The sequence below is a fragment of the Odontesthes bonariensis genome, chromosome 2, assembly GCF_027942865.1.
Source record: "Odontesthes bonariensis isolate fOdoBon6 chromosome 2, fOdoBon6.hap1, whole genome shotgun sequence".
NCBI classification, from domain to species: Eukaryota; Metazoa; Chordata; class Actinopteri; order Atheriniformes; family Atherinopsidae; genus Odontesthes; species Odontesthes bonariensis.
In genome coordinates, this window is record NC_134507.1 from 13,541,510 (window position 1) to 13,553,428 (window position 11,919).

Below are 11,919 nucleotides of genomic sequence, written 5' to 3' on the forward strand. Positions count from 1 at the left end.
CCCTACAGCAAATGCGAGAACTTATTGCCGAGCACAAGCCCCACATTGACAAGATGAATAAGACAGGGCCTCAGCTTCTTGAACTCAGCTCAGTGGAGGGAGTGCCCATCAGAGAGAAATACACAGTTTCTGACCAGCTGTACACCAAACTCAAGGCTGATGTCACACAGAGAGCCGCCACTTTGGATGAAGCCATCTCCAAATCCACACAGGTGAGGAGCAGTTGGTTATAAAACCTGTCCAAGGAAATCTTTCTAATAAAAACATCTGTTATGAAGACAAACTTCTCTGATATAATGGCACAGTTTTGCATTATAAAATATAAAACTATATTTTATGGTTCAAACGGACAGGTGCTTTTCCATGATGACTTTGTTTGACTCTGAAACTATGTCATGACATTCACATGATAATTCTGTATCAAAATTAAACAAATCATTTATCGTATTGACTTATCTCGTCCAGTTGTTACAAATGATTCTCTCTTTTTTAATGCGTTATCTTTGAAATATCAGAAGCTTTTCAAGAAACAGAAAAAAAGCTGCATATTTGTGAAAAGCACTAACAAAATAAACTAAATAAGATAAATTTCTTGAACATTAATAATTACAATGAATCAAATGTGTTTTATTCAATGGACTAATTGTTCAGGCTCTACTTTGCTTATAAACACATGTATTTGAGGGTCATGCTGAAATGAATTGCAGCATTGCAATATATAGAATGGTTTCTTGTTTCTTGATACAGTGTCTTTGTGTAGCACAGGAGCCGTTCACACTGTTTTTATAGATACAACTATCTGATATGTGTAACTCAGGTGTTGCCTCTTCCTCCTCCTCTCAGTTCCATGATAAAATTGACCCCATGCTGGAGTCCCTGGAACGGATCGCTGAACGCCTTCGTCAGCCTCCGTCCATCTCGGTAGAGGTGGAAAAGATCAAGGAGCAGATCACTGAAAACAAGATCGTCTCTGTGGATTTGGAGAAGCTGCAGCCCTCCTACGAGATGCTGAAGCAACGAGGTGATGAGATGATCGCGCGATCAGAAGGAGCAGACAAGGACATATCTGCCAAAGGTAGGGATCCCATCGTATCCTCATAATTGTTTTATCTTAGTTTATTTTGGATTTCCTTTTGTTTTCTGTTTGTCTGTAACAAAGCAGTCGTTTTTTATTCTTGTTGTTTTGGAAGTCCATCAAAACATTCAAAGGCGTTTGGCAGTTGTAGTGATTTCTCCAAAAATGGAAATAAGTTAGTCTGAATTCAAAGAAAAAACCCCCCAAAAAAGGACAACAGTATCAAATCAAACAAAGGCGTGTAATAGAAACAAGAATTTTATCCATTTATCAAAGCAAGCAGCATTACGCAAACACATGGCCCGAGATCTTAATTTTAGTTTGGATTTGAAGTTTAGTTTACACGCGCTGGATTGTACAAGCTCTTATTCATTTGTTGGGGTTTTTAAAAAAAACAATTTTATGCTGTTCTTATGTATCCAATGTACCCTATTGTTTACCTTCTGTTCTCGTTTCCAGCTGTACAAGACAAGCTGGACCACATGGTGTTCCTGTGGAACGACATCCAGGCCTTGCTGGAGGAGCGGGAGGCAAAGCTGCTGGATGTGATGGACTTGGCAGACAAGTTCTGGTGTGACCACTGCGCTCTCATTGTCACCATCAAAGACAGCCAGGACCTGCTGAAGGAGCTGGAGGAGCCCGGAGTAGATCCCTCTGTCGTCAAGCAGCAGCAGGAATTTGCGGAGGTGGAAATGAATTTACTGAATCAACAAATGGGTGATTAAAAGTGATGGAGCGTATCTTTGATTTTAAATGATGCTTTTGATTTTTACAGGGATTCAAGGAGGAGATTGAGGGGCTGCAGGAGGAGCTCGATGTGGTTCGAAACCAGGGTGCAGAGCTTATGACTGCCTGTGGGGAGCCTGATAAACCTGTGATAAAGAAGAGTCTCGATGAGGTAACAGATTACATTGAAACATCTTTATAAGGCAATGTTATTTATCTTCATGTAATATTCACTCAACGATTTCCACTTTGCGGAAGCTTTGGAGTCTTCATGCAGTTCAGTTTGTGGATGATGTTGTGTTTCCAGGTGAATTCAGCATGGGAGAATCTCGATAAGACTTGGAAGGAGAGAGTAGAGAGGCTGGAAGAAGCTATGCAGGCTGCTGTGCAGTTTCAAGATGGCCTGCAGGTACTTGGTTCACACACTGAGACATGTGAAGGAGTTAATTGGCTAAGTTCCTCCAAAACTCAAACGTAAACTGATCTATAAAACTTTAGTTAACTGCATTTTTGCTGCTTTTTATAGCATATCCAGTAATAGAATAAGCACTTACTTTTTCAATAAGACATTTTTATGTCTCTGAAGGCATCAGTATGTCTATATATGACAGTAAGCCAGAACATTTTAAGGCCTCGAGATAAAACAGCAGATTACAGTGCAGTCGTTGAACATTTTACGAGAGCCCTGTTCATTTAGAAACAATAAACACTTACCACAGTCTTGTGCTATATTTGGCTCAAGTTTTAACTTCAACGTAAGATCTTTTTATGGTGGGAAAGGAATCTTCTAAACAGCTGCTTTAATTTTCGTTCAGTCAAGAACAGTACTTATGTTTGGGGCTTTTTTTTTTCATTCTATATGTCTTCATAATTTGTAAACTATACTAGACCAGCTGTCCATAACATGAGATGAAATGTGAAATACGACTCCCTGTGTACTAACCTTTCCTTTCTTTCAGTAACAATAGTTTCCCATTTTGCACGCAGGGCATGTTCGACTGGGTGGATATTCTGGAGAGCAAACTGGATTCAATGTCCCCTGTAGGCACAGACCTGGAGACTGTCAAGCAGCAGATTGTGGAGCTCAAGGTACAGTCTATCGTATTTGTCTTTAAGTACATAACAGCAAATTACTGCTGCTATTTGTCATGCTGGAAGCATAGTTATTCTCTTCTGCTCTGGCTTATTCATTCTTTTCTTTACCTTCACTGACAGTTTTCTGACAGATCAGATATATCAAACACCAGCTGTGTTTATGTCAGCTGTGTTCATATTGACCGTTTGAATCATAACCTGTGCTAGTTGGTCTTTTTTGCACAGGTTCAAAAGCTCTACAAGAATAGCTTCACCGAGTAGCCACTTGTACTTTAATGTACAATAAGACCATTTCTGTCCTGAGAGGACAAAGCTGGCATTGTCTGTATAACGTTGTACCTGTGTTTACTGTTTGGGCGCGCCACTACACGTGCTGCTTTGTCAGGAGTTCAAAGGAGAATCGTACCAGCTGCAGATTGAGATGGAACGGCTGAACCACCAGGCCAGCCTCCTGCTGAAGAAAGTGACGGAGGACAGCGATCGCTGCACCATCCAAGAGCCGATGTCTGAGCTCAAGATGCTCTGGGGCAATCTGGACGAGAAGATCATCGGCCGACAGGTCAGAGCAGGGAAACGAGAAAGGGGAAAGCATATTTTGAAAAAAAAAAACCATCAATTGTTGGCCTTAATTGCTTAAATTAAAGTACAAAATGTTGTATATTTAATAGATATTAATGTAATAAATTCATAGGATTTTTTTTCATTAAAAAAACCCTGAAACGAAGGATCTCTTTGGTTGTTTTTTGGAGGACTAGAAACCAGACCCAGCTATATCTTCAACAGGCTGGTGTGCTGTATGTATGTAAAGTGCTTTCACACTTACAGTATCTAATGTTACAATCTCTCATTAATCCAGCACAAACTGGAGGGAGGCCTTCTGGCTCTGGGCCAATTCCAGCATGCTTTGGATGAGCTGCTGGCCTGGATGAGCCACACTGAGGAGCTGCTTGATGAGCAGAGAAAAGCTGCAGGAGACCCCAAAGCCATCGAGATAGAACTCGCCAAACACCACGTACGAAAAATCAACTCTCGCCTTCTGTTTCTTTGTGCTGTTTTTTTTTTTTTAAACTCATCCACGTGGATTTAGTGGTATCCTTCTTGCTTAAATTCGATTCACACACCTTCTTCCTGTCTTTGGCTGCTTTGTTTTTACAGGTCCTCCAGATAGATGTGTTGGCCCACAAGTCGACAATGGAGACCGTAAACAAAGCTGGTAATGAACTGGTGGAGTCAAGTGCTGGAGAGGAGGCTTCTAGCCTGCAGAGCAAATTGGAGAATCTAAATCAGAGGTGGAAAGGCATCCTGGAGAAGACAGGACAGAGGAAGCAACAGCTGGAGGCTTCACTGCTTCAGGTGTCAGAATTACTCTCACAGCGAGTCGATGACCTTGTGTTGTTAGTTCTTGTTTAATAAAGTGTGAGTCATTCTTTTCTCCCCTGGGAGCAAGTATGTCATGTTGAAGTCATGAAGTTCTTTTGGGAGAACTGATTACAACCCCCAGACAACCACCCACTCCACCCCACCTCCCCCCCCCCACACCCTCATTTGTTTTGCATCCTGTAGAGTCTTATTCATGACTTGGACATTTTGGGGGAGGGGTGCTTTGATAAGAGGAAGGGAACGAAAACTGAAATATCTCCTGAATTAAATGTTATCAATGAAATGTCTAAAAGGTTTCTTCCAGGTTTAGAGGGATTTTTTGGTTTTTGTTAGGAGTCCTTTTGAAAATAATAATTTAAGTGCGAAAGGATACATCCATCAAAGGTTTTTCTTTGTATCAAGTAAATTTAAGAAGTTCAAATTTTTAAAAGATAGGTTAAAAAAAGATAGATAAAAAACACAAATCACTCTATTGTTTTTACTCAAAGGCTTCAATTCATTAGGTATGCGGCTTTTTATGCTGCATCCAGTTTTGGTAGTGAATTAATCCAAGGAATTAATAACTCAGACGTCCTCTTCTCTGAGCCTCAGGTTTCTAACAATGAGCATGTGTGAGACCCACCTTTTGTCCTGACTCAGGTTGTATTGTGTTGTAGGCCCAAGGTTTCCATGGTGAGATAGAAGATATGCAGCAATGGTTGAAAGACACAGAACGTCAGCTGTTGGCATCAAAGGCTGTGGGAGGCTTACCAGACACGGCCCGGGAGCAGCTTAACGCCCATCTGGTATGTGTTTAACAATATGAAAGGCCGCATACAGATGGCAGGCTGGCAAGGAGGTGACTGTGTCTTTTCTGTGTTTTATCTGAAGTGTGAAAATTAAATGACACTGCAAAATACACTACTTGCATCGCCCTGCAGAAGATGACAAAAAGCCTTTTAAGTGTTTCAAATTGATTCAGCCATGTCTGACCAAACTGAATTTAGGAACGTTTTAGTTTGTTTGTTCTAGCCCTCTGTAATGGAGACACTTTAACAGCGAAGGTTCCCTCAAGGAGCATCAGCGTTGACATTTAATGGAACTAAAAACAGAAGAATTATTTTGAAGCACTAACTTTTATCAAATTAGTAACATAATACTGTTTAAATGTTTGTGGGAAACATGCTCCTTAGGGCCGCAGCGTGCCTTGGTGCGCTCATTCTTTCTCCATTTTTGGGCTAAACTTGGACTAACCACTGACAGACGAACTGTCTTGAACTGTAATCTTGTTTTGTTGATGAAAGATTCACTTTCCTCATGCCATTGTGTGCGTCTGTTTTTTTTTTTTTTTTCTCTTATAGGAGCTGTGTTCTGCGTTTGAGGCCAAGGAGGAGCTATATGAGGAACTGCTGAACAAGGGTCGCCAGCTGCTCGCGATGACGCCGGAGGGCCCGGACAGCAACACGGAGCAGGACCTGGCCAACCTGAAGGAGAAATGGGAAGCGGTGCAGGCGAAGGTCACTGAAAGAAAGGTAGGGAGTCAGTGCAAGGCTTTCACTGCTCGCAGCTCGATGATTCACCACTTCAGATCCCAGTGAGGGATCACTGACATACACTTGAGCCATGACTCTGCAGCTGGAAAGCCTTTAATCCCAGTGCCGATAATGAATGGTGTAAGTGCTGGCACGTACATACAGGATGTGGTTTCTCTGTAGATCACAGCCATGGAGCTGCTGTCTGAGTGGGGCAACAATGTTCTTAAATGTTCACTTAGGGAAGAGCTGATAAAATAAATAGAGGAGCTAAATAGATATTTGAGCCAAAATAAAGTCTTTTCAATGAACATTTTCTCAATTTCTTGCCATAGTAAATGCACATAATCATTTAACATGACAAAGAAATGAACTCTCTCTGTCTTAATCATCTCTCACTCCAGATATGGAGCCCATTGTAGTGGTCATATCACTCTTTACTAAGATATTTTTATCTAATTTTTGTTCCCTGAAATGTCGAGCTGACTAGAGTTGTCAGCCAAACTGTGCAGCAACACTTCTATTGTCCAGAATGCTGAACACAATTTACAGATTGAAAAGATTTTCTGTAGTATCACCTAACGATTGAACAGTTCCTTATTTAGCAAGACATGCATGGCTCAATGTATCTGGCAAAAAAAGCTCATCAGGCTTGTAATATTATTAACACAGAGTTTACTGTCATGTGATGAGCCCCTTGCTTCCGCTGTGTTGAACAGATCCCAATCAGTGATGAAGCCACCGTGGATGTTTCTCTTCCTCAATTAAAAACTCATCATTCCCTTTCACCATCAGCCCGATCAAAGATGTCAATTTTTCCGCTGTTGAAACAGACATAACTGAAGTTACCAGACAACCTTTGTGCAGGCTATACAGGCTACTGATCTTTGATATGTGTCTCGGACAAAAAAAATCAACACTTTCTCGTGCTTTTTTGTCCACAGGCGAAACTAGAAGAAGCTTTAACACTGGCCACAGATTTCCACAACTCTCTGCAGGACTTCATCGTCTGGCTAACCCAAGCAGAGCAGACGCTGAACATGGTCTCCCCTGCTTCCCTCATACTGGAGACCATCATGTTTCAGATTGATGAACATAAGGTAATGTTTGTACAAAGCGGACGGCTGCACAGACTCTGTAATGATATTAGGTGCTGATGAAAAGAAATGTATTTTAGAATTCTGCATGATTTGTTCACGTACTTTTGGAATTAAACTATTTTTGTGACTCAAATCCAACTTTTTTTCCCGAATGCTAAGGTAGTGTCTAATTTTGTCCTGTCCGTGAAAGGCAATTATTAGTAGTAGGTCATGTTAACTGCATCACCATTCTGACATCAAGCCACGAATGACTTAATGGCATCTGTTTTGTAATTCAGATTGCAGCTCATTAGCACTTTAATACCAAGGATTACATTACCTCTACTCTTGAGCCAAAACCCTTTATTCCCTTTTGATATTATAACACATGACCTAGATGTCTCTCCTCTCTGTGATGTTCTATATTTGTGCAGATGTTTGTGACAGAGGTGAACTCCCACAGGGAGCACATTATCGAACTGGACAAGACCGGGACACATCTGAAGTATTTCAGCCAGAAACAGGATGTGGTGCTGATCAAGAACCTGCTGCTCAGCGTTCAGGGCCGCTGGGAGAAGCTCGTGCAGAGGTCTGTGGAGCGAGGCCGTCTGCTGGATGACGCCAGAAAGAGGGCCAAGCAGGTACTGCTCTCTGCATATTTATGCTGAGTCTGGCACAGCCATAGTTTCTCTGCAATCAGAGCTTTTTATTATCATTGGAAAGTTGTGCAAATGGTATATTAAACCTGTTTGATATTTTGTCCGCAGGCTATTACAGTATTTTCATTAGTCGTGGGCCTCTTCTGTTCTATTATTTGGGCCAGAAAGCTTAATCATGTGAACATAAAGCAGGACTCTGTGATAAGTGAAGTGAAATCATACATTTTTCTAAATATGTTAAGCTGGTTTTTTTTGCCTTATTTTTTTTCATTAGTTCCATGAAACGTTCAATAAACTGATGGAGTGGTTGGATGAATCTGAGAAGAGTCTGGACTCTGAAGTGGAAATTGCCAATGATCCAGACAAAATCAAGTCGCAGCTGGTGCAGCACAAGGTGATGGATTGTTTCTGGTTTTTTTTTGTAAAGGTTTATTCAATTAAAAAAAAAAGAAATTAGGAACCTTTTAACAGCAGAGACGTCTGCATCTGAACCGACTGTTTACAAGTCCAAATAATCAGACAGCTTGTTCATGTTACAAGTGTTATGTATGAGAGTTGGAAACCCAACGGTCAAAGGTATTTATGGAAATAACAGTATCCACAGAATGCATTAATCATGCAGTCGCTTTTGTTACAGTTCCCTCTTACTCTGTTTGCAGTTTTATGTAGGGAGATCGGGCTAATCCTATCATAATCCTGGGAAGAACCAAATATATTCAGGATTGGATACTTTTAATCTCTACGGAGCTGTGGCTGTTGAGTTTTGACCCCCTTTTTTTTGTCTCCCTCAAAGAAGACTGTCTTCTTAATCCCAAAACACACACACACACACATATACACACGCAAAGATTAGAGTACTACTTGACATGCCAGCAGAAGAAAGAAGAACATCTATGTTTACATATCCATCTTAAGATACAGAGTTGCAGAAGTCCACCAATCCTGACTATTGTGAACATGTTTATGACTGATGACATTCGCTTTCGCATGCAGGAGTTTCAGAAAGCCCTGGGCAGCAAGCACTCCGTTTATGACACCACTTCTCGAACAGGGAGGGCCCTGAAAGATAAAACCTCGCTGCGGGATGATAATCAGAAGCTGGATGACATGCTGAGCGAACTGAGGGACAAATGGGACACCATTTGTGGCAAGTCGATAGAAAGGTTAGAAAACCTCTACCTCCATTTGCTTGTGTGTTTTATCCTCCTGTCTCCAAACCATCTGACGACAGGATGGCGGGATAGAAAACAGTGACTGGGACTGGGACTTTTACTGTGAGTCATTCGTTCTCTCCTGCAGACAAAACAAGCTGGAAGAGGCCCTGCTGTTCTCCGGACAGTTTACAGACGCCCTCCAGGCTCTCATTGACTGGCTGTACAGAGTGGAACCTCAGCTGGCTGAGGACCAGCCTGTCCACGGAGACATAGACCTGGTTCTCAACCTGATAGATAACCACAAGGTATAAAGCACCACCACACCAAAGACACAGTATGTCACAGTTTTGTTGATCAGACAGTTGATCACAGACATTCGTAGCAACATCTGAATTTACCTAAAAAAACAGGCAAAGGTTTTCGCTTCTGCACCATGGCCTTTTCCTTTGATCCTTTTATTGGTCTGTTCTAGTCACAAAGGTGCTTAAACCACACCAGGGTTGGGCTTTAAATTCAAGCAACAAAAGGGATGGCATTGATGTTCATTGACTGTTGGCTCTTTGATATTTTTTTGTCCTGTAAAGATGTCTGTAAAACCAATGCTGTTGTGTTCGCTCATTTCCAAAGATGAAAGATGATTAAAAACAGTTCACATATAATATTTGTCATTACATTACATAGAGTGCTGATTTGCTCAAAATATATACATTTTAGTGACCAAATATATAACTAAATCACAATGAAATTTTGAAAGTAACATTTTTTTCTATCCTTGTCATCAGTACAATTAGAGAAAATTGGCAAAAAGCTGATTTTTGCTTCAGTTTTCCAAGCAACTTAAAACACTTTGGTTTTAATCAGTGGAGGGAGTTTGTAGTGTTGTTTGCTGGGACACATCAAACTTTATTTATAAAGCACTTTTCATACATAAAATGTAGCACTAAGTGCTATACATGTTTAAAAGCAGTCCCCATCCACACCCCGCCCCACCCCAGCACATACACACACAAACAGACATATTTACACACACGCAGAGACGCATGCACAATAAAATAAATAAATAATAATAATAATATGTATATGTATATGTATACATATTATTTTATTTTTATTATTTTATATATATATAAATAAATAAATAAAAAACTAAAGAAGATAAACTTAGAAACGTGTGGCTGAATACAGAGGAGCCCGGTCAGGAAACGCCATCACAAGAGGCCATCTGCACTGGGTGCTGCTCACAACCCACGACCGGGACGCCTCCACCCGAGTGAACACCAAGCTACAGGCCAGCGAGGGGCTCACAGCAGTGGAGCACTGCCGCAGACCCCCCAACTGGCCAAGCCGATGTTCACCACGAGTCAGAGACATCCCAGCCAGAGTCGATCACAGCCCCCACCGAGGAAACACTGGGAATATGGAATAAGAACATAAAACTACAAAGGCTAAGACCATAAAATAAATAAATTAATTAAATTAAATAATAATAGGAAATAGCTAAAATGAACTCTATGGTTAAAAGTAAAAAGAATAAAAGAATAAAATAATAAAAGGGCTAAAAATATAAATTGGCTAAAATAATTAAATTAATGTATATTTACGACATTAGTTAAAAGCCAAATTAAATAGGTGAGTCTTGACATGGTCTTATTGTGTCCTCCGCTGACTTGTTTCTGCAGGTTTTCCAGAAGGAGCTGGGAAAGAAGACCGTGAGTGTTCAGGCTCTCAAACGTTCGGCAAAGGAGCTGATCGAGAGTAGTCACGATGACTCCTCATGGGTCAAAGTCCAGATGCAGGAGCTAGGCACTCGCTGGGAGACGGTGTGCAACCTTTCGGTATCAAAGCAGGCCCGGCTGGAGCAGGCCCTGTGTCAGGTACTGCAGAGCACCTACAGTCTTCAGATGGAAGATAAACTCACTCTGAGTCTGACTGATCTGTGTCATCTTGCTGCAGGCTGAGGAGTTCCACTCGACCGTTCACATCCTGCTGGAGTGGCTAGCTGAGGCTGAGCAGAGTTTGCGTTTTCATGGCAGCCTGCCAGATGATGAGGAGGCTCTGCGGGCACTTATCGAACAACACACGGCAAGCAATGTTTTAATATTTTTTTCAAATCTAAAACTTTTCACGTAAATTGCATATCTTGGCAGTCTTTAGTTGTTTAACAATGAAATAAAGCATGCCAGCGTTCTTTTTTGATGAAGTCTTTTGCTTGGATAAACAATCGTGGCTCTGTAATTGGAACCTGTCTGCCCTGTCATCTTTCATGCCAAAAATGCAATGCTGTAGATATTTTTCTGAACTATGATTTCATCTGATTGAAAGAGCTCAGCGTTGCTCCAATTTTAAAACAAGCATGAGCAATGTTTCATTGCTGAAGATTACCCAATCCCAAAGCTAAACTCTTTTCCGTTTGCTATTTTTAAGGAGTTCATGAAAAAGCTGGAGGAGAAACGAGTGGCTCTGAATAAAGCCACCAGCAAGGGGGAGGCCATTCTCAGCATCTGCCATCCGGACTCCATCACAACCATCAAGCACTGGAACACCATCATTAAAGCCCGGTTCGATGAGGTCAGTACATAGCTGCATGCTGGCATACATGCCTCAGAACACACTATTGCACATTAATGCACTATGCCTGCCCAGAGCTACAAAAAAGATCTACTTCAGGTTACTGTAGATTCCTGCATAAATGGAATCAAAGTTTTTTTTGTTTGTTTTCTTTTTCTTTTTTTTATTATTATGGTGATGCTGTGCTCCACAAACAGACAATAACATGATTTTATGTTTTCAAAAATAAACGAGTCGGTGTGTATGACGTTACAGGTGCAGGCTTGGGCCAAGCAGCACCAACAGCGACTGGCCACGGCCCTCATCGAGCTGTTAGCCACTCGGGATTTGCTGGAGAATCTTCTGACCTGGCTACAGTGGGCGGAGAGCAACCTCAACGAAAAGGACAGAGAGCCACTGCCTCAAGAGATCGAGGACATCAAAAGCCTCATAGCAGAACATCAGGTACATTCAAACTGAGGACGATTATTTTCATCTAGACTGCACTGGTCTTGCGGCTGTTCAGATGACAGCAGTTCTTTTTCCTGCAGGCGTTCATGGAAGAAATGACCAGGAAGCAACCTGATGTTGACACAATCACAAAAACACACAAAAGGAAGCCTGCTGTGGAGCCCCAAATCCAGTCTCAGATCCCTGTTCTGGGCAAAGGAAGAGCTGGAAGTATGTATCCAA

At 41.4% G+C, this 11,919-nt stretch overlaps 1 protein-coding gene across 3 annotated transcripts in view; it reads left to right on the forward strand.

The window, feature by feature from the left end:
- Window positions 1–11,919, forward strand: part of dst (dystonin) — a 99,880-nt gene that overhangs the window by 80,175 nt on the left and 7,786 nt on the right. For all 3 annotated transcript variants that reach the window (XM_075477996.1, XM_075478006.1, XM_075478014.1), the window contains 21 exons: window positions 9–212; window positions 844–1,075; window positions 1,535–1,761; window positions 1,851–1,973; window positions 2,109–2,210; window positions 2,789–2,890; window positions 3,282–3,455; window positions 3,753–3,908; window positions 4,052–4,249; window positions 4,933–5,061; window positions 5,617–5,787; window positions 6,732–6,887; window positions 7,301–7,507; window positions 7,800–7,919; window positions 8,519–8,688; window positions 8,825–8,984; window positions 10,359–10,553; window positions 10,633–10,761; window positions 11,104–11,247; window positions 11,503–11,691; window positions 11,778–11,907. In XM_075477996.1, the coding sequence (XP_075334111.1) occupies window positions 9–212; window positions 844–1,075; window positions 1,535–1,761; window positions 1,851–1,973; window positions 2,109–2,210; window positions 2,789–2,890; window positions 3,282–3,455; window positions 3,753–3,908; window positions 4,052–4,249; window positions 4,933–5,061; window positions 5,617–5,787; window positions 6,732–6,887; window positions 7,301–7,507; window positions 7,800–7,919; window positions 8,519–8,688; window positions 8,825–8,984; window positions 10,359–10,553; window positions 10,633–10,761; window positions 11,104–11,247; window positions 11,503–11,691; window positions 11,778–11,907 (3,418 nt within the window). The remainder of the gene's footprint in view (window positions 1–8; window positions 213–843; window positions 1,076–1,534; window positions 1,762–1,850; window positions 1,974–2,108; window positions 2,211–2,788; window positions 2,891–3,281; window positions 3,456–3,752; window positions 3,909–4,051; window positions 4,250–4,932; window positions 5,062–5,616; window positions 5,788–6,731; window positions 6,888–7,300; window positions 7,508–7,799; window positions 7,920–8,518; window positions 8,689–8,824; window positions 8,985–10,358; window positions 10,554–10,632; window positions 10,762–11,103; window positions 11,248–11,502; window positions 11,692–11,777; window positions 11,908–11,919) is intronic.